The sequence below is a fragment of the Alosa pseudoharengus genome, unplaced genomic scaffold, assembly GCF_046254945.1.
Source record: "Alosa pseudoharengus isolate Yale_2024_CS ecotype anadromous, Long Island Sound unplaced genomic scaffold, YU_APseudo_1.1 YU_APseudo_1.1_scf_1, whole genome shotgun sequence".
NCBI classification, from domain to species: domain Eukaryota; kingdom Metazoa; phylum Chordata; class Actinopteri; order Clupeiformes; family Clupeidae; genus Alosa; species Alosa pseudoharengus.
Genome location: NW_027468564.1, coordinates 43,097,705 through 43,117,697, shown reverse-complemented (window position 1 = coordinate 43,117,697; position 19,993 = coordinate 43,097,705). Strand labels below are relative to the sequence as shown.

The window sequence follows — 19,993 nt, the reverse complement described above, 5'->3', positions numbered from 1 at the left end:
TCCGCATAAAAGGTTGTGTTCCTATATGTATAGGGAATTTTGAATTATAAAATGTTTATAAATAAACCACTTCCACGCTGTTGCCTGTCGGCAATATCATATGTTGTCGCACTATTTGAGAGACTGGTGCATTGCCATCTCATGAGACGCTCAGTCGTGACAGACGTCCAGTCCTCATCCCTTGGTGGCCAAGAGAAAGCCATGTATTCATATGAAAATCATTTGAAAACAACCCAAGAAGCGCCAGAACATTTGCTAAGATAGTAGGAAGTGCGACCCATGACTGCGCTACTGAATGACATAAGTTAACTTAGGGTTCACAAATGATAGAACAAAATCGTCTGCAGAAACAACAAAACGAAAATGCATGCTGAAAAGTCGCGTGTGCCATCACAAAGTCTTAAAGTAGTTAGTGTCATAACTAGTTTTCATAATCAGTCAAGCATAAATGTGGCTTGACAGACAGGTACGTCAGGGTATATAGAAATATTCACTTTTACAGTAAATACAGTCATTTCCCTTTACACAATGCTGTAGAAGCTACAGTGCAGTACAGAACAGTTTTGTTGTCCTTTTTACTGTAGTTTTGTTGATCAATTAATACATTTTTAATCATAATTCGAGAAATGCCCCAAAGGGACTGAGACTAACTGTGATTTGTAACGCTTAATGTTTTTTGCCATTTCGAAAGATTCCTGTCATTCAGAAGAAAAGTGAGGGAAATAAGAACAAAAGAAGTTGGTGTAAGCCTACTGAAAACCGATTATCTGTGGGTGGTGCTAACCTTCTCGCCTCTGCCCCCTTCGATTCAAAACGACCAACCGTGTGGGTATTTGATTTCGGAGGGAAATGAGAGAATTCTGGCCGTGGGCGTGTAAAGTGACGCAGTCCTCTATTTACATAAAACTTGACACATACAGGCTGACTTGAAGATAGTCAGTTAATCGAACAGACAGTCGAGATATCAACATGCCTGATCCAGCCAAGCCTGCACCAAAGAAGGGCTCCAAGAAAGCCGTAACAAAGACCGCCGGCAAGGGTGGCAAGAAGCGCAGAAAGAGCAGGAAGGAGAGCTATGCCATCTACGTGTACAAAGTCTTGAAGCAGGTCCATCCTGACACCGGTATTTCTTCCAAGGCTATGGGCATTATGAACTCCTTCGTGAACGACATCTTCGAGCGCATTGCTGGAGAGGCTTCCCGCTTGGCTCACTACAACAAGCGCTCCACCATCTCTTCCAGGGAGATCCAGACCGCAGTGCGTCTGCTTCTGCCCGGTGAGCTCGCCAAGCACGCCGTGTCCGAGGGAACCAAGGCCGTCACCAAGTATACCAGCTCCAAGTAAAGCCTGACTTTGAACGCGCATTAATCCAAAGGCTCTTTTAAGAGCCACCCACGTTCTCTTTAAAAAGTAATTCCAAGTAAACACTGACTGCACTGCATTCATTTGTATTCAATAGTTATGAGATAAAGCCTACACCCTTAAAACCAACACGTAGAAAACAGCACAACTTGTTTTTAACACATCTGTGTCCAGACAGGGACGACACATTTGTTTAAAGAGCGTAGTTTGCTGGACCGAAAACGTATCAAATGTTGTTTACAAGGGATATAATGAACTACTTGTGTGGTTTGGAGAGAAACGGCACGATAGTGGGATAAACATTGACCAGGCCAGGAAGGAAGACTACAGCGGTGTTGCACTGGTCTCAATTGTGTATTTACTGTAGCCTGCTATACGAACTACTTTTGAATGTCAAGAATAAATACGGGATGTCGAGATTAAATCTAGTCATGGCAAAACGAGATTAAACTTCATTTTGTATGGCTCTCTGGGCAGAAGTCCGAAACTTCGCGTGAAGGGGACATGACTACATCATATGTGAGGGATCATCTGACTGTATAGATTACGTTTAACTTGCTAGAATCGATCCCTCTTGCATGTTGACAGTGCATTTAGCAATGAAGACGCGACACTTATTACAAAATACCGAATCATGCAGATATGTTAAAGAATACTACGACTACCCATGAACCAATTTAACCAAGACATATGGAACCAGCTTTTTTTAAATGTTTAGGTGGCTCTTAAAAGAGCCTTTGAATTTACGGTTCCTGACTTCAAATCACTTAAGCACGCTCCCCACGGATACGACGAGCCAGCTGGATGTCCTTGGGCATGATAGTGACTCTCTTGGCGTGGATGGCGCACAGGTTGGTGTCCTCGAACAGACCGACGAGGTAAGCCTCGCTAGCCTCCTGAAGAGCCATGACAGCAGAGCTCTGGAAGCGCAGATCGGTCTTGAAATCCTGAGCGATTTCTCTGACCAGACGCTGGAAGGGCAGCTTGCGGATAAGCAGCTCAGTGGACTTCTGGTAACGACGGATCTCTCTCAGAGCTACGGTGCCAGGCCTGTAACGGTGAGGCTTCTTCACGCCACCGGTGGCAGGTGCGCTTTTACGCGCAGCCTTGGTGGCGAGCTGCTTCCTCGGAGCCTTGCCTCCGGTAGATTTGCGGGCAGTTTGCTTGGTTCTGGCCATTGCTACGTATTCTTCAGAATTCAGAACAGTATGGCTACAACTGCGGATCTTGGGTATATAAGGCCTACGGTCTCAGCCTGCCCCCTGTGTACGTCAGGTTGTTGGGCTCCGCTGATTGGTCATCCAAGTGCCGCCTGAAATTCAAAATACAAAGCCCACCCCCGTAATGGCCTATATCATTGTGTTGATGGACTATTTACAAACCCTCTTCAATTTAAATGATAAATAAAAGAAACATACTGAAACATTCAATCGGTCAGTGCATATAGACTGTTATAGAAACAAACAAGATAGATAGATACTGTATTGATCCCCAAGGGGAAATTCAAGAAATTACAATTAACTTGTTAGACGTCATGTACACAAATTATGACCTACGGTGGCTTGTATTCACTACGTTAAAGCCTACAAATAGTTGCTTGTTTATACAGAAACAGGAAACCCCAAACTACCACTAATATTATACCATATTTTTTATACATAATTTAAATTATCTAATTACAAGACTGCGTCATCACCTTGAACCACGAGGCCCCAGGAACATCTCGCAGCCTTTCATGATTAACTAACAGTCCAGAGTGATAAATGAAATAACGGTTTACATTCTTCAACCAGACTTATTTGTCTTATCAGACACATAGTTAGTGGTTGACATTTTCTGGGGTAAGAGTGATCAGATATTGGCCGGAAGGCACGGTTTACTCGACAGCTTTCTACATTGTGTGTGAATAAATATTGACTTTGCAGAAAACACGTCAATGGCGAAGGCAACTTGGAATGTTTTTTTTTCATTGGTTTTTGGGTGGCTCTTAAAAGAGCCTTTGTTTAGGAGATTTAGAGGGAGCAGGTTTACTTGGACTTCTCAGTCTTCTTGGGCAGCAGCACAGCCTGGATGTTAGGCAGTACACCTCCCTGAGCGATGGTCACTCCGCCGAGCAGCTTGTTCAACTCCTCGTCGTTACGCACAGCCAGCTGCAGATGGCGGGGAATGATACGGGTCTTCTTGTTGTCACGGGCAGCGTTGCCGGCCAACTCCAGGATCTCAGCAGTCAGGTACTCGAGCACAGCAGCCAAGTAGACCGGTGCACCAGCGCCGACACGCTGAGCATAGTTGCCTTTACGCAGCAGCCTGTGGACACGGCCCACGGGGAACTGAAGTCCAGCCCTGGATGAACGAGTCTTGGCCTTTGCTCTGGCCTTGCCACCGGTTTTGCCTCTGCCACTCATTTTTCAGTAGGTGTTGAGGTTCGTCTGAATACTCAAATGCAAAGATGTGGCAAGGCAAGTCTTATTATCCAACAGCGGCACGGTGCTACTCCGTGCCTCACTGGCTGAGAACACAATGGTGAGAGCCAATCAACGTGTAGTTCGTTGCATGACATCATTTTGAAATCTATTTGGCGCGTATAACACTTCCACCTTCCTTTTAGACCGTCAGCTCAATCATAAAAAAGTTAACATATAGCATATTCGAGAAGTAGTTTCCCAGTTAAAGTTACAGCGAAGTTTCCAGAGGTTCAACTTATAATACCCAGTAAACCAACGGGACGTCCTGAGATATTTTGGGCACATTTGGCACTGGTAGTAGACTACTGGCTATTACAATGTAACAAGCTGAAATTGTATTGCAAGGTTTTGGATACTTTGTTTCATGTTTGGATGCATCTGTTGCATTAGATAGAAGTTATGATGTGTTACCGTAATAACTTACCCAATATAATGTATTTTAAAATTGTATACACAATACATAGGCATAGGGGTAAGATGAGCCACCCCTTTTTTCTAGGAAACCAATACGTTTTAACATGTGACAGCAATTTATCATTCCTTACAATCTGTGGAAAGGTACAGCACATGGCAAATGTGGTAAATATAAACACTCACACACACACACACACACATATATATTGTGGATTGGATTGGATTCCATTAATGTCCAGAGATGATTTAGAGAAAACGTGAATAGTACATGCAGATCCATTACACCTCAATTGATCCCCTTAAGCCATGATGTGAGGGGTTAGATGAGCCACCAAGGCTGGGGTAAGTTGAGCCAGCTAACTAGTACTTGTGTTGCATTAGTGAATTGCCTATACACTACTTAATACCACTCACTTTTGTTAATATGTCCCTCTCGGATAGCTTATGGACTCTTTGATCTATGACGCAGTAAGGGTTTTGTGAGCATGCAAAAGGAGCCGAGTATGAATGTGTATTTGCAAACCGAATTTGGTTTGCCAACCAGCAGGCACTGATGGAATAAAAGCATTCAGAGAGCGTTTGGGTGGCTCTTAAAAGAGCCTTTTTGTACACATGGTGAAATAGACCAGAAGAATGCGCGCAACATTTACTTCTTTTTAGGCGCAGCCTTTTTGGGCTTGGCAGCTTTAGGCTTAGCCACTCATTTTTCAGTAGGTGTTGAGGTTCGTCTGAATACTCAAATGCAAAGATGTGGCAAGGCAAGTCTTATTATCCAACAGCGGCACGGTGCTACTCCGTGCCTCACTGGCTGAGAACACAATGGTGAGAGCCAATCAACGTGTAGTTCGTTGCATGACATCATTTTGAAATCTATTTGGCGCGTATAACACTTCCACCTTCCTTTTAGACCGTCAGCTCAATCATAAAAAAGTTAACATATAGCATATTCGAGAAGTAGTTTCCCAGTTAAAGTTACAGCGAAGTTTCCAGAGGTTCAACTTATAATACCCAGTAAACCAACGGGACGTCCTGAGATATTTTGGGCACATTTGGCACTGGTAGTAGACTACTGGCTATTACAATGTAACAAGCTGAAATTGTATTGCAAGGTTTTGGATACTTTGTTTCATGTTTGGATGCATCTGTTGCATTAGATAGAAGTTATGATGTGTTACCGTAATAACTTACCCAATATAATGTATTTTAAAATTGTATACACAATACATAGGCATAGGGGTAAGATGAGCCACCCCTTTTTTCTAGGAAACCAATACGTTTTAACATGTGACAGCAATTTATCATTCCTTACAATCTGTGGAAAGGTACAGCACATGGCAAATGTGGTAAATATAAACACTCACACACACACACACACACATATATATTGTGGATTGGATTGGATTCCATTAATGTCCAGAGATGATTTAGAGAAAACGTGAATAGTACATGCAGATCCATTACACCTCAATTGATCCCCTTAAGCCATGATGTGAGGGGTTAGATGAGCCACCAAGGCTGGGGTAAGTTGAGCCAGCTAACTAGTACTTGTGTTGCATTAGTGAATTGCCTATACACTACTTAATACCACTCACTTTTGTTAATATGTCCCTCTCGGATAGCTTATGGACTCTTTGATCTATGACGCAGTAAGGGTTTTGTGAGCATGCAAAAGGAGCCGAGTATGAATGTGTATTTGCAAACCGAATTTGGTTTGCCAACCAGCAGGCACTGATGGAATAAAAGCATTCAGAGAGCGTTTGGGTGGCTCTTAAAAGAGCCTTTTTGTACACATGGTGAAATAGACCAGAAGAATGCGCGCAACATTTACTTCTTTTTAGGCGCAGCCTTTTTGGGCTTGGCAGCTTTAGGCTTAGCCACCATGGGTTTCGCTGCCTTTGCTTTCTTGGGGCTCTTCGCTGCCTTCTTGGGGGCAGCGGGCTTCTTGGCCTTCTTCGGGCTCTTCGTTGCCTTTTTCGGTGTGAGGGGCTTCTTGGCTGCCTTCTTCGGAGACTTTTTGGCGGCCGCAGGCTTCTTGGCTGCTGCCTTCTTGGGCTTCTTTGCCGCGGCAGGTTTCTTCGCTGCAGGCTTCTTGGCTTTAGGAGCTGCCTTCTTTACCGGCTTCTTCTTTTCCACTGCCTGTTTCTTGTTCAGCTTGAAGGAGCCGGACGCGCCGGTCCCTTTAGTCTGGACCAGAGTTCCCTTGGTGACCAAACTCTTGATGGCCAGCTTGACACGAGCGTTGTTCTTCTCCACGTCGTATCCACCAGCCGCCAGTGCTTTTTTCAGCGCCGCCAGAGAAACTCCTTTTTTCTCTTTGGAAGCAGAGATGGCCTTGACGACGAGCTCGCCCACACTCGGGCCAGTTTTCTTGGGTCGGGGCGCCTTCTTCTTAGGGGCCTTTGCTGGGGCCGCAGCTGGAGCTGTTTCTGCCATTGTATCGTTTAGGTTTCACGGACAGACTACTCGGGAGATCTGAGAGAATGAATGGCTGCGAAAGCCGGTGGGCTGGACTTAAAATAAACATGAGAACCATTTAGACTCAGCGTCAGAGTGAGAGCTGTCCCGGTCTTTCTGTGGCGAAGAGATCATTTGTGTTTTCTCAACACACTTCTTTGTAAGAAATATGAGTAGCAACACGACATTTACCAACAAGAAAATGTATGTTGTGAAGAGCACAGACTACACGTTAAAATGAATATACGGGGGCTTATGGTTGCCCATTATCACTTTTGCAACGAACTGAAACATTTGGACCTCTAGGTGGAAAGGTTGCAGTCAGTCTGAGTTTTGGGAGGAAAACATGCACATAATGATAGTGAAACCGTGCAATACGTCGACAAAAAAGTACCACAGACCAAGATATGAGCCTCTGTTACACGTAAAAGCAATGACGATGTCTTTTTTGCGAATGTGTACATTCCAATCGGGCGCTTTTAGGACATTGCGAAACACACCTTTTTGGACACTGCGAAACACACACCACACGGAAACATACCACATAGGTCTAAATATTATAGGACCAAGTTATAAGAAACATAAGTGGTGTGGCAATATTTTATAAGGCTGCTTATGCAGATATGACCGAGAATGAACAATAGAATATATGTTTCTAACACTTTGGCTTAGACTATTCTTTGGACTGCCCATATGCTGTAAGTGAGTGCGGGGAGGACATTACGCAGTTCCATTTTGCCTGTTCATTATGAGTAATATCATTGTCATGTTTTTAAAGCTTATCAGCCGTCCCTTAAATAAGTTTTGTTTCACTTCTTAACACATTTCTTATATTGAAATATAAGATATGTCTTATACTTTATGATATTTTTTATATTGTGCTGATAAAGTATTAAAAAGTGACCCTTTAACAGATTGACTGCAGGGAATAACTGCTTCAAGGGTAGGGTGATCAATGATTAACCCTCCTGTTGTATTAGCGGTCATATTTTCTCTCAAACATATTGTTAATTTATACTGACTATCGTGAGGCTCCATGACTTTGTTTAGGGCCTCTGAACACACAACACACATTTAGATAATTTCAATAACAATTTTGGTATTTATTAAAGTTCTGAACCCATGTGTAAATGGCCAGCAATTAGAATAGAATGAGTCCAGGCACCTTGATCAGATGGACCATATATGTGCTTCTGTACACACACACACACACACACACACACACACACACACACACACACAACCACACCCTTACTCCCCCTGTTTGCCTTTATGCCAGCCCCCACTGAAACCTTTCCCCAATAGTAGCCTACCTTCCCCTTTGTGATTTGCATGAGCTCAGGTCAAGAGGCCTGCAGGCCATAAATAGCAAATGGAAGTTCAAAACTGGTAATATTTAGTTTATACAAAGGTCTGTCACAACATGTGATGATAAAATATGTGTTACTATAGATTAATAACAAGTTATAATGTAGCAGTCATTTTTGACTGGGAACACAAAACTAGTAAACATAAAAACAAACACAACATGAGGGCTAACGGCTCCTACACGCGTGCGTTGCGTTGCTGGAGACGCATCCCATTCACTTTACATGAGCTCACGTCATCCGTTGCCGAACTGAATTGTGGGTCCGTTGCATCGCGTTTCTCCCGTCGCTCACGTTGAGAAGTTCAGCTGTTGCTGCACCGACAGACGGCACCGGCCAATAAAGCCAATCGACGGACGGCACCAACCAATCAAATTACGGTTATACTTCAAGTCATTTGCATGGCTACCGTCGGGAACACCCACTGGCATGTGTTGACGGAACGCAACTGTGTGTAGAAGCCGTAAGCATTTCAGGTAAATGGTCAGACAGTTTTGATGAAAATGCAGTGTTAATGTTAAGGATAGACGTAGTCGAGGCATTGTGAGGTGGATGTTATAGCACTCAGAGATCTCAAGTGGAAAGTTGGGTGTTTATTTTCCCAATTAAGGCCCAATGGGCGAAAATAATTAGGAAAGGTTTAACACAAACAAAATAATAATAACAAAAAAATACTTTCAATAAACAAAGCAAACTGACATGATAGTCAAAACAATACTTCAATAACAAATGTTGTCGACAATAGACTAATTTCAGTCAATAACTTTTTTTTTACAGTTTGAGCACAAGACTTACGTCTCTTCATCATTCTCCCCAATTAACTGAATCCACCAGTATAAATAGGCCTGAACCCTTCCAATTGGACCAAACCAATATAATAAAAACCATCAGGGGGGTTTACAGGCCAAAATATAACAAAATATAAGCTAAAAACAGCACAAAATAACACATTTAACTAACTAGAAAATAAATTAATACATTTAAACTCAATTGCTCATGTTTGCCATCCAAACAGTACCCAACAGCTAAATAATATTTAATTACATTTTAATTACAACACTGGGAACTTCCGGTTAACCTAGGAAGTCACAACATGTTTTTAAACGGTGTAAACGCGGCATTCACTATTTTACAAACAGAAGAAGACGCGACAGTGGACACCGGTAGGACAAACATGTAACGATGTGATAATGACATTCTATGTAATGACTAAAGCAAAGTCCTTTTAGGAAAGTCCCTCCAATCGGTGGCCATATTTCAGCGCTTTTTGGGCACTCATCGGGCATCCTATTTGGCAGAAATGCGCGGGCGCAAGGCTTCACGACACCAATCTTGCTTCAGCGGCAGTAGGGGTTAAGTCATTGAGAGACCTCAGACCCATTAGACCAGCCTCAGACGAGTCCAGGAAGTGACGTCAATTCCGGAAATAAGTACATAATTTACTTTACTCTTTATGGAGAATACAGCAGGGAAAAAACGTGTTTTCTTTTACAGTTCATGAAAAAATAGTCACATTAGGTAGAAGCTTTTTATTATTATTTGTAATTCACATTTATTTATTAAATAATCGATCGCGACTGACTGTCCACGTGATCTGCCAGAGTCAGCTGGGAGGAGCTTGTGACTCACGCATAGGGACGGCAGATATTGCGCGAAATTTTGGTTTATGCCTATCGTTTAGATGTCCTTCCTATTCATTAACATGAACATGATGACTGACTAAATAAATTAATATGATGTTTAATAAACCATTGTAGGCATACAAGTTATCATTATATCACATCAATTAAGTATTTTCTGTAGGCTAGGCTACTGTGTGACATGCTTTACACTAGGCTACAGCATAAAAATCAACAGTAGGCTATCAACATGTTTGCAGTATCACTGTTGCAGAAATCACATACAAGAAGGCATCCTCTTGATTGTTTGTACATTTTTGCACATTCCAACATAAGGAAGCAGCATGAGGAAACTTGTAATTTTTCTGCCTTATTTTCTAACTACTTTTACGAGTCTGCAGTATCACTGAGTACAGCCAGAGCCCATCTTTGGTACAGCTGTTAGCTGTAACAGCTGTCTGGCGTCCCTTGATGCACTTCCTGCGACGCGGTTATTCGTCTCTAAATAACTTAACTCCCTCTCTCCAGTGGCGAGTTCACAACACATGATTGGCACGATGTCTTCACAACACACCACATGATTGGCTCAATGTATTCACATCACACCACATGATTGGCTCAATGTATTCACACGTCAACGTTTTGCCGAGGAAGGGGTGGGATATGTGCGTTACAAACTAGCCCTATGCATTTATATGGAGGATTTTTTGAGTGCTGTGTCTCCTCATTAGAAAGTCTCTGGCTGTACCTCATCATTAGAGGGCCCTGCCACCGGCCATGCAGGAGATACACCAGCTGCCCTCGCCGAGGGCCCTGCCACCGGCCCTGCAGTCATCACCTCTGCTGCCACCGGCTCTGCTCCTCCGGTCACCATCAGTGCCACTGCCACCTGCCCTACCTGTCACCGGCAGCCAAACCCCTTAGTGATGGCTGGGGTCATCCCAGAGGGGTTGGCCAACATCTTGCTGCCTCCAGTGTTCAACAGGTCGGCAAAGAGGCAGCGTACTCCCCTTCCAGCGAGAGTCATCACTAGTGACGAGTACGCTGCCCTCTTATAGGAGAAGCGGGCGGAGGAGGACCTGAGGGCCGAGACCAAAAGAATAAGGGCAGCAGAACTTAAAAGGAAGAGGGAGGAGAGAGACCAACAGAAGAGAGAGAAGGAGGAGGCCCAGGCAAGAAAGCACCTATTAAAAGACGCAGCAGCAGCAATAGCTGCAGCACGGGAGGACCCGGAGCAGCACTGCGCCATATGCAGAGATATGGCACCGCCTGGGTCCTCCCGTGAAATACATGAATGGGTGCAGTGTGAGCTATGCACCCTCTGGTTCCACACTGAGTGTGTGAGAATGCACGAGGTTCCAGAGGGTGCATGGTTCTGCCACAAGTGCGCGGCAACCCCAATGTAGTTTGTAAAGTTAGTTGTAAATAGTTAGTTAGTTAGTTTAGTTTAGTTTAGTAAGTTAGTTAGTTTAGTTTAGTAATGTTAGTTTAGTATGTTAGTTTAGGTAAATGTGTTATATAAATAATACATGTTTTTACACAATTTAATATGTTGTCAATTGATTATTATTATTTTTTAAAAGCCTTCACATGACCGTTAATGTTAATGAACTTATTTTGGATGCTATTTAAAATGGCACGTTGTTCAACTGACGGTAAGGTTGCGAATCAAGCTAAATCATAACCTAAGGTGACAATTTGGGTACCAAATACACTTAGCCTATAAATTACACATATTATATTAAGGTCATGTGACATGGTGTCACGGTGGTAAGTCCCTCCCCGGCTGACAGAAGTCGGACAAAATTTCTAACCAGTAAGCATTGCGGCCATCCCAGTATGCATTGTGTTCAACCCAGCATGCATCACATCAAGCAGAGCCCGTCTACGGAGAGCCTGGCCACTCCGTATTAAGTCCCATTGCAGTGCCGGCCCAAGCCTTTTGGGGGCCCTAAGCAGAATTTGATTTGGGGGCCCCCTCCCACAACGCAGAGTCACCTGTGCTTGGCAATAATTGACAACTTCACACTATAATGTCATATTATAAATTAATACAGTGAGGTTATGTATTAATACAGTGACTGATTATGAACTACTGTCCCCCTGGACACAGATGCATAAGGACTCGGTAGGCTCATTCAGTAATCCATCCTTGCTCACATGCCAAAAATGTTTTGGGGCTCCGCTCTAGACTTCTGGCCCCATGTGCTTGGTAAACCAATGTATTAGTTGTTATTTACACCAACCCTGTCACCTTTTAATCTTAGAAGGTACTAAAATCACAGATTTATTTGAAACATTCATATCAAAGTGAAGCACTAAGGGTGGTCTACTGAAGTTGAATTGACAAATAACAAAATACAACAGCATTTGTATTTGTTGTAAACAAGTACATCCGTTTAATGACTTGTTTTTCAACAGATTTGCAGAACAAATCTGCAAATGTGCATTAAATGAGCAATCTTCAACTACAAAATAGACAAACATTAAAAAATAGATACTTATATTCCTACTTCGTTCCTGGCTTTCAGGTATTTGCAACTCTGCAGTGGACGAACCTGCAATGGTTAAATAAATACATAAATAAATAAAACAAAAACTATGTTAAATGTGTCATGTCATATTAACAGGCTATGTAACCATTTGCCATCAAGAAAACCTCACCTTCTGTGTCATCAGCCATGGAGGCAGACACTTGATGAGGTAGAGTTAGGTAGTGGTAGAGATGTGCTCCAAATTACTTCAACAGTGTCTCTGAAAAAAAAAAAATATTGCATAAGTGCATATTTGATCGAGCAGAATGAGTTTATTTTGCTATCATTACTTACACTCATCAACAAGCAATTCCACATGTAACAATTCTTAACATATTCTATTGGCAAATGAGGCATAATCAAAAGTATACTTAATTGCAGTATGGTGAACGCTTAACTACTTAATCTACTGCAGCCTAAATATTAGGGTAGCACCGCTACATCACTTGCCACTATCTTAATCAAATGTAGCCTAAGTCTATTTTCATCACAGAAGTCTCCCCACCCAACATGGTATATTTTCTCAAACACTACCATCTCTCTCCAAAGATCTTAGAGCAGAGAAAACGTACTGTTCCATCTTTGCGTATGAAGCTGGAACGTTACCGATGCCCAGAGTCGCGCTACTCAGTGGGTTGGGGTTGGCACTGGGAGCCTGGGCTTAGCCTGCTGTTGCTATCAGACTTACCACTATGTCACATATTATAGAACAGTAATAAACTATCAACACTTTCAGGTGCGAAATCAGAAACAACCCCTCTGTGGTAAATTTGCCTTCAGCTACGTTTTCATGTAGCTACTGTAATGTCCACTTCAGTCAGCTAGCTAACTTAATAATCATGCAAACATACCTGCTCGTTTTTCTCCTCTGTCATTTTGTTCTTTCTGTTTTCGGCACCAGAGGGATACGTCCTTTTTTGTGACTTGTCTTAACATTACCGTCTCTTCCGATTTTTGAACTTGATGCAGTGTCTGCACGATTGTCTATGCACCCGAGGTGTCTAGTTTATGCGCGTGACTCAAAGGCTGGCAGACACAGTAGAGGTAGGCAGGCATATTGATCATGAAATCAGAATTTTCTTGTTTTGAATTATTAATTGTTTCATTTATTCATTCATTGATGTCACTTGTTTACGTTATGTATGTATGTATTATGTAAAAAAAAAGAAAGAAACTCGATTGGGGGCCCCCTGGTGGCCAGGGGGCCCCAAGCAGCCGCTTAGTTCGCTTATGCCTTGGGCCGGCCCTGTCCCATTGTACCGAATTTTGGTTGCAGTTCCACCAGATTTCCACTGGGGGCGATTGCCATGAGTGCAGAATCAATGGGAGTCAATGGAGCTAGACGGCTAAATTTGTCTCTTTCACCTGATTGTCGTTGAAAAATCTCAGATTTGATTGTAGTTTGTATAACTTCAACATGGGTTATAGGTCAAAAGTTGAATGAACGAGTACTTATGTCCTTTTGTTTTCTTACAGGTTGGGTCGTTGTTGCCCATAACACGCTAGCATTGTGCTAATGAATGACGTCATTGGCACGTTTGAAAGGCTTTTTAGAACAATTAAGTGACTTTAAAAAATATAATACTCAACCAAGTGTACTTTCTTTGCCGCCCCTTTGGAATACAATATTCAAATGACTTGAAAAAAAATTATATCCCGAGAAAAGTGGATTTTGAGGGGTACAGCTCCATAGACCTCCATGCATTCTGCACTCGTGGACGAGCGCCCTCATGTGGAACCACAGAAGGAACTGCAACCAGTTCAGAAACCGGAAGTTTTCCGAGAGTGGCAGTTCTCCCCTTATTAGAAATTCTCTGCATCAAGTCAAATCTGCACAGATCTGCCTCAAGTCGAACACGCCTATTAAGTGACGTGAATGACGCGGAATGATGATGTTTTCACTCGGAGAAAGGTTTTTCCGAAGCCCATGAACGTTAGACTAACATTGCTAACACTTAACCTTATAAGTTAGCTGTTCAATCGTTCTCATTGGGTTGGTAGAAAGCAGGAATAAAATTCAGATAGCATTTAAGGAAATAATCTACACTCAAAAAAATGATTCTTGGTCCTAATAAACATTAAAAAATTGTTTTAAGTAAAGTGTAACTGAAATGCATGAAGTCAAAAGTTTATTCGAGCAAAAAACATAAACACAAGGTGAATGTGTTCAATGTAAACTGAATGTAAACAAATCAGGTAAACCTTATTTGACTAGATCCTTTAGGGCAGTTATGTGCGTGACACTCCAGTAAAGTAGGTGGCGGTATGCACTGACTTCCTTTCGGTGTTGAAGAAATTGACCAGAACAAGCCCCTGATGAGCATGGATTAATGAGTAGACCCCGTAGATCTTCCTTTTGGATGCCACATACCACAGGCAAATAATTGAACTGGCTGAGTGGCTGACCACAAATGAAAAAACAGATTTGGTAAGTTTTTCTATAGTTTCCATTCTTTTGTGGCAACAATATATATATGCCATTTGATATTTTTTGAGAATATATATATTTTTTCATGTTTTTACAAAAGCGGTTAAGAAAAGTTTAGTCCAAGGACAGCACATGTCTGCACGGAATCATCTTACCACCTGCCTAGTAGTTAACCATACATTATGTTTTTTAGAAGAAGTTTGCAGCTCCAGCTAAAATAACCTTAACTTAGCCTTGTCTGGTGGTTCTGAAAAGTGCTTGTTCGGTTACAAGGCAGGTGGACTGCATTGCTTTACTGGCGCTTAGGCTGCTTAATGCTATTGCTATCCTATGGTGTCGTGCTGACTTAGCATTAGCTAACGTTAGCAGTTCACTTCAAAATTAAGTCTAAGACTTGCTTAACCAAGAAAAGTTTAATGTTACAGCGCTGCGCCCCTCATCGAATTCGAGCAAGGCATCGATTATTTGGTGCCACAGGCGTATTGTATAGCCTACTTGAGGAATTCAAGAGTCATGTTATGTAAGGGATGTCCACCGAGGTGATAAGCATTTTTATTAATTATCCATGTGAGAGAATGATGAGTGTTGTCTGTACCTGCAGAATGAAATGGAGGCCCATTGTAATGTTAAACGTAAATGCAATGAAGGTTTTTCCGACATAAGTAGTTGTACTGGTATTATCATATTGGTTAACTTTAGGTTTGTTTAGTCATTAACAAGTCTCCACATGCAGCTCATGTGGGATGGCGGGATGAAGCTCAGGCGGGCACAGCACTTCAGTTGGGGGGGGGGGGGGGTGATAGTTTGAGAATAAAGACCAAAATAGGCTAATGTGAGCATTCATTATTTTTAAATGGTAAATAATGTAAACAACATATCATGTTGGAAAACAATTCTTCTTTACTTTTAGGTACAATATAGTATGGGCAAAAAACGTTCCTGTCTTGAGGGCAACCTCTCAAATTTAGGTGAGTACATGTGAAGACGTTGATCAAATCTATTACAGCTAATTATTTACTCAATTTGTTGTTACAAAATAATGTTAGTTAACTTGCACTGTGCCCTTCTGTTTTTGTTTTCTAGATGAAATATATGAATGAGTGTGTGGGGATGTAAGGTTTGTGTAATATGAGTAGTGAGTAGATATGAATTACTTAAACATTGTAAACTGAAACATGGCCACTATGGGAACAGGTTCAGGCATCATTGTCCATATTCTGATTGTCCTTGCACATTTAAATTATGGAGTAATCTTTTAACCCATATATACCGTAGTCACACAATTCAAGCATCTTCAAAGACTTAAGAACTATCTGAGGTTTCATGTCAGTTGTGTGCTTGTCCCGAGCTTTCAAGTGATTGTGAGTATTTCACTCATGTAAATGAGCATTTGCTGTAACATGCATGTTTAAAGGTTGTGCATTTAAAACCAATATCTACAATACATTTCAGTCTCACAAAAACAGAAAGGAAAATCCTCATACTTTATGTGATTTTAAAAGTGAGGTTGTCACTGTATTAAAAATGCTGCCCATGAGTTGAGTTTCCTACTATAATCTAGTGTCCCGTCCTTTTTTCAGATCATAATTATTCATTGAAGAATGACAGTTGTGTAGATCTCATGTATTTATATTCTTTCCATGTTTCTGATAGATAAATGCAGAATTCATGCGAATCACAACTTAAGCACTTCAAGCCAAGTTTCTGTCAACTTGACCGATACACAGACAACTTACTGAACATTTTCAAGAACCGAGGAGGAGCTGCTGGAAAGAGGATACGATTCCTCATGGCACCGACAGCTAAGGCAAGCGTGTTAAAATGTTACTTATCCAAATGAATCTATTTCCATGCAACAGGAGTTTGAACACAAATGGACCAGGGGCCGTATTCACAAAGCGTTTTATTTTACCACTAGGAGTACTCCTAAATCACACTAAAAGATTTTAGCTAGGAGTTTTCTCTTAAAAGTTATTCACAAAGCCTTTCAGGGGCCGTATTCACAAAGAATTTTAAGGCTAAAAGTAGCTCCTAAGTGGCAAATTTAGGAGCAACTCCTAAAAATAATGGGCGTGTCACTAATTTTTCTCACTAAAAGTAATTCACGAAGCATTTTAGACCTAAAAGTAGCACCTAAGTCTGGGACAGCTTAAAAGAAGTCGAGAGGACTCCTAACTCACTAAGACCTATTTCACGTTGCGATGTTTTGAAATGCGTATGCGGCAAAAGGAGCTTCCAATCGCGAGGGAACAATTTTGCATTCATAAAAGGGATGCAATAACGCCACCAACAACCAAAACTACTCATTGTTAACATGTAAATTAAATGTAACGTTTCATTGTGAATCAAATTAAAATCTTCTCCTCTTTGCAAACGTTGGAACACCCTTATTAGGTCCTGCAAAACGAGGATGAATGGAATGAAGGGGAAACAATTCCTGATCTCACAGCTCAAAAAGAACAATACTCAAATCAATATGCTGTCTTATTTTGATCTTTCAAACAGTAATAGCTGGGGTGAGGAAGATGGTTGCCCCGAAAGATGTGTTAAAATGTGTTATAATATTTAATATGCCTCCTTTTGCAGGGTGATTACACTGAAATCAAGAGGGACTGTGTGATTAGAAGTTTTTGTGTCTACCTCAATGAAGACAGCAGTACATTCATCAAGTAATATTTCATCAAGGAAGGTCAGTAGTAGCATTTTTAAAAACTTTGTCGTACAATGCTTTGCTTTTCTGTGTCCCCCCCCCCCCCCCGCCTTAATAATCCTTTCCCCCTCACTATCAGGATGTCAACAGTGAGGAGGCGAAGAGGGAGATCGGGCAGACCACCATGGGGATTTACATGATTCGCAGCAAAGAAGGCTCTGATTAAGAGGATGAGCCTTGAGAGTATTGTTCTTTTTGAGCTGCAAGTTCAAGAATTGTTGCATTTTAGCTCTGGTCCACGCAGTACCGTTTAAGGTCCCATTCAGATGGACCGGCCCAAACACAATACAACCTGATCTCTACAAACTTAGAAAAAGGTTTTTTTTTTAAAAAAAAAAGACTGTATAAAAAAACAAAATAGAAGAAAAATCAAAGCATTGTCCTACAAGACCGCATCACTTACTGGAGCATCTTGATCTTAAGGGTTTGGACCTCCAAGTTCATCAACACCTTCTGGAAGAACTCAAATGTATACTTCGTCACCTTGGGGATAGGTCAAATTAAGAGCATAAATGAGTCCAAAACACATGCCCCACCCAAACGCAACACTTCTCAGCTCAGTGAGCAGCTCCACACCCTCAATCACCACTCCAACATCTGAATGGGACCTTGAACGGTACTGCGTATGTGTGATGAGACCAGACCAGGGGTGATGGGCACTAATGTTCTGGTAAGTTAAGTGGTTACTTTTTGACGTTTTCAAACTCGGCCTTTCTTTTCTTTACATGCCCTCAGAAATTAGGGTTGTAGTTTCTCCCAGCTTGCTGTGATTGGGCCTGTTCATCTGTGTAGGAGTGTGTGTGTGTGTGTAAGACCAGGGGTGATGCATGGCCACTAATGATATTCTCCCTAATTTCCCACTGCGAGCGCCATTCTTTCCCCTACAAGAGAGCAGCCTGAATTTGTCGCCTTTTCTAACATTTGGACATTCAGGCATCCCTCTATTGAAACGAAATTTGTGTAAATTTCTTTATTCATTACAACTCAAGAAATAAGAAAGGGGACCACCAGAGGAAATTTACAGTTAAGTTCAGTGGTAACATTTTGAAGGCCATATCTTCGTTTCGAGTGGGTCACCCTTTCTTTTCATTACTTGCTGTCATAAATTAGGGTTCTAATTTTTCCCAGTGTGCTGTGATTGGGCTGTACTGTGTGTATGTACTGTGTATCTAACCCTGTGTGCGTGTACTGTGTGTGTGTGTACTGTGTATCTACGCCTGAGTGTGTGTACCGTGTGTGCATGTACTGTGTATCTAAGCATGGGCATGTACTGTGTTTCTAAGCATGGGCATGTACTGTGTATCTAAGCATGTGCATGTATTGTGTATCTAAGCCTGTGTGTATGTACTGTGTATCTAAGTCTCTGTGTGTATGTATTGTGTTTCGAAGCCTGTGTCTGTCTGTGCCCAAATGGTCCTAGTAAGTCAGTTCCAGTGTGTTTGTATTGGCCATGTTTATCTGTTATTAATGGATCTGGCAATAAAGTTCCTGAACTAAATGAACTGTGTGTTATTACAAGAGATGGAAACCATATGGTTTATGTGAAAGTTCAGCTTAAATGTACCCAATAATTACATAATAAACACCTAAGGTTTATGTAAAAGGTCACCTTAACTTTACACAATAATTACATATAAACACCTAAGGTTTATGTAAAAGGTCACTTTAACTTTACTCAATAATTACATATAAACACCTAAGGTTTATCTAAAAGGTCACCTTAACTTTACTCAATAATTACATATAAACACCTAAGGTTTATATAAAAGTTCACCTTAATACCAAGTGTCCATTTAATTATAATTAATTTGATCCATTCACATTTACTCAACCTGATAAAAAACATACCATTAAACTTTACTCTTTACATTCAACTTATGTAATATAATTACGTGGAAAATTGTCATGTAATTAAATTACATAAAGTCAACGTTTTAGGCTTGATTATTTTTTTGAGTGTAGTTATATGTGCATTTTTTAGCATTGTGTGTATTATGGCAATTTAATATACGGAGTGTCTATTCGTACCCCTGGTACGAATAGCCTTGGCCACACAACTGGGCTATTCACACCCTGTTACATAACAACAAAAACATGTTGCTCGCGTGCCCAAAAAACATGGCCGACATTTGTTTTTTTCGTCAGCAGAAAGTGAAGAATTCTGAACGGTTTCAGCACTAATATCTGTTCAAATTGAAGTTGAGATGGAAAAGTTGTGTTTTATTTTCATAATCTTTGTTCAGTGAACACATACAACCGTCAGTTTGTTAGCTAACAGAAATTTTGTGAATATGACGTTCAGACCTATAAACTATAAGTTTACCTGCAGACTTTAACTTCTTGTCAAAGCAGATAGTGCAGTGGTCACAGGCAAGGGCTGGCTTGTGGGAGACTGGGGTTCAATTCCTGTGTGATGCGTTTTGGCGGAGTGAGTGTGCATGTGTACCAACGTCTCTGGAGAGAAGGCGCGCAATTTGAACAAGAAATCGGTTCTCAAACGGAAGTCTTGATTGCAACAATTAGCTAGTTCATGCACCAGGGTGTAAATAGCATGCAGTACTATAAACACCTGGGTACGAATAGCATCCACTTCTAACTGTACATTGATGCAAACAGCATACCTTATTCAGAGTGTCTATT

General features: G+C 41.4%; 4 protein-coding genes and 1 long non-coding RNA gene across 6 annotated transcripts; 2 read left to right on the top strand and 3 right to left on the bottom strand.

Annotated features, from left to right (window-relative positions):
* Window positions 1–969: 969 nt before the first annotated feature.
* Window positions 970–1,369, top strand: LOC143142680 (histone H2B-like). The gene has a single exon (XM_076303779.1). It carries the CDS (start codon window positions 970–972, stop codon window positions 1,342–1,344), a length of 375 nt encoding a protein of 124 aa, XP_076159894.1. The 3' UTR covers window positions 1,345–1,369.
* Window positions 1,370–2,080: 711 nt separating this feature from the next.
* LOC143142606 (histone H3) lies at window positions 2,081–2,547 on the bottom strand. The gene has a single exon (XM_076303657.1). It carries the CDS (start codon window positions 2,538–2,540, stop codon window positions 2,130–2,132), a length of 411 nt encoding a protein of 136 aa, XP_076159772.1. The 5' UTR covers window positions 2,541–2,547; the 3' UTR covers window positions 2,081–2,129.
* Window positions 2,548–3,373: 826 nt separating this feature from the next.
* Window positions 3,374–3,767, bottom strand: LOC143129024 (histone H2A). Its single transcript, XM_076289879.1, has one exon. The coding sequence runs from the start codon at window positions 3,765–3,767 to the stop codon at window positions 3,390–3,392; it is 378 nt and encodes a 125-aa protein (XP_076145994.1). The 3' UTR covers window positions 3,374–3,389.
* Window positions 3,768–6,027: 2,260 nt separating this feature from the next.
* On the bottom strand, window positions 6,028–6,674 carry LOC143142541 (histone H1-like). The gene has a single exon (XM_076303529.1). It carries the CDS (start codon window positions 6,672–6,674, stop codon window positions 6,066–6,068), a length of 609 nt encoding a protein of 202 aa, XP_076159644.1. The 3' UTR covers window positions 6,028–6,065.
* Window positions 6,675–14,577: 7,903 nt separating this feature from the next.
* On the top strand, window positions 14,578–17,552 carry LOC143142466 (uncharacterized). 2 transcript variants are annotated; one of them, XR_012990938.1, is made up of 7 exons: window positions 14,582–14,643; window positions 15,069–15,182; window positions 15,554–15,611; window positions 15,727–15,760; window positions 16,297–16,450; window positions 17,230–17,332; window positions 17,433–17,552. It is a non-coding gene; the product is annotated as an uncharacterized LOC143142466 (long non-coding RNA). The 2 variants fall into 2 exon arrangements; XR_012990936.1 differs by lacking the exon at window positions 15,069–15,182 and having other exon boundaries at window positions 14,578–14,643.
* Window positions 17,553–19,993: the final 2,441 nt, after the last annotated feature.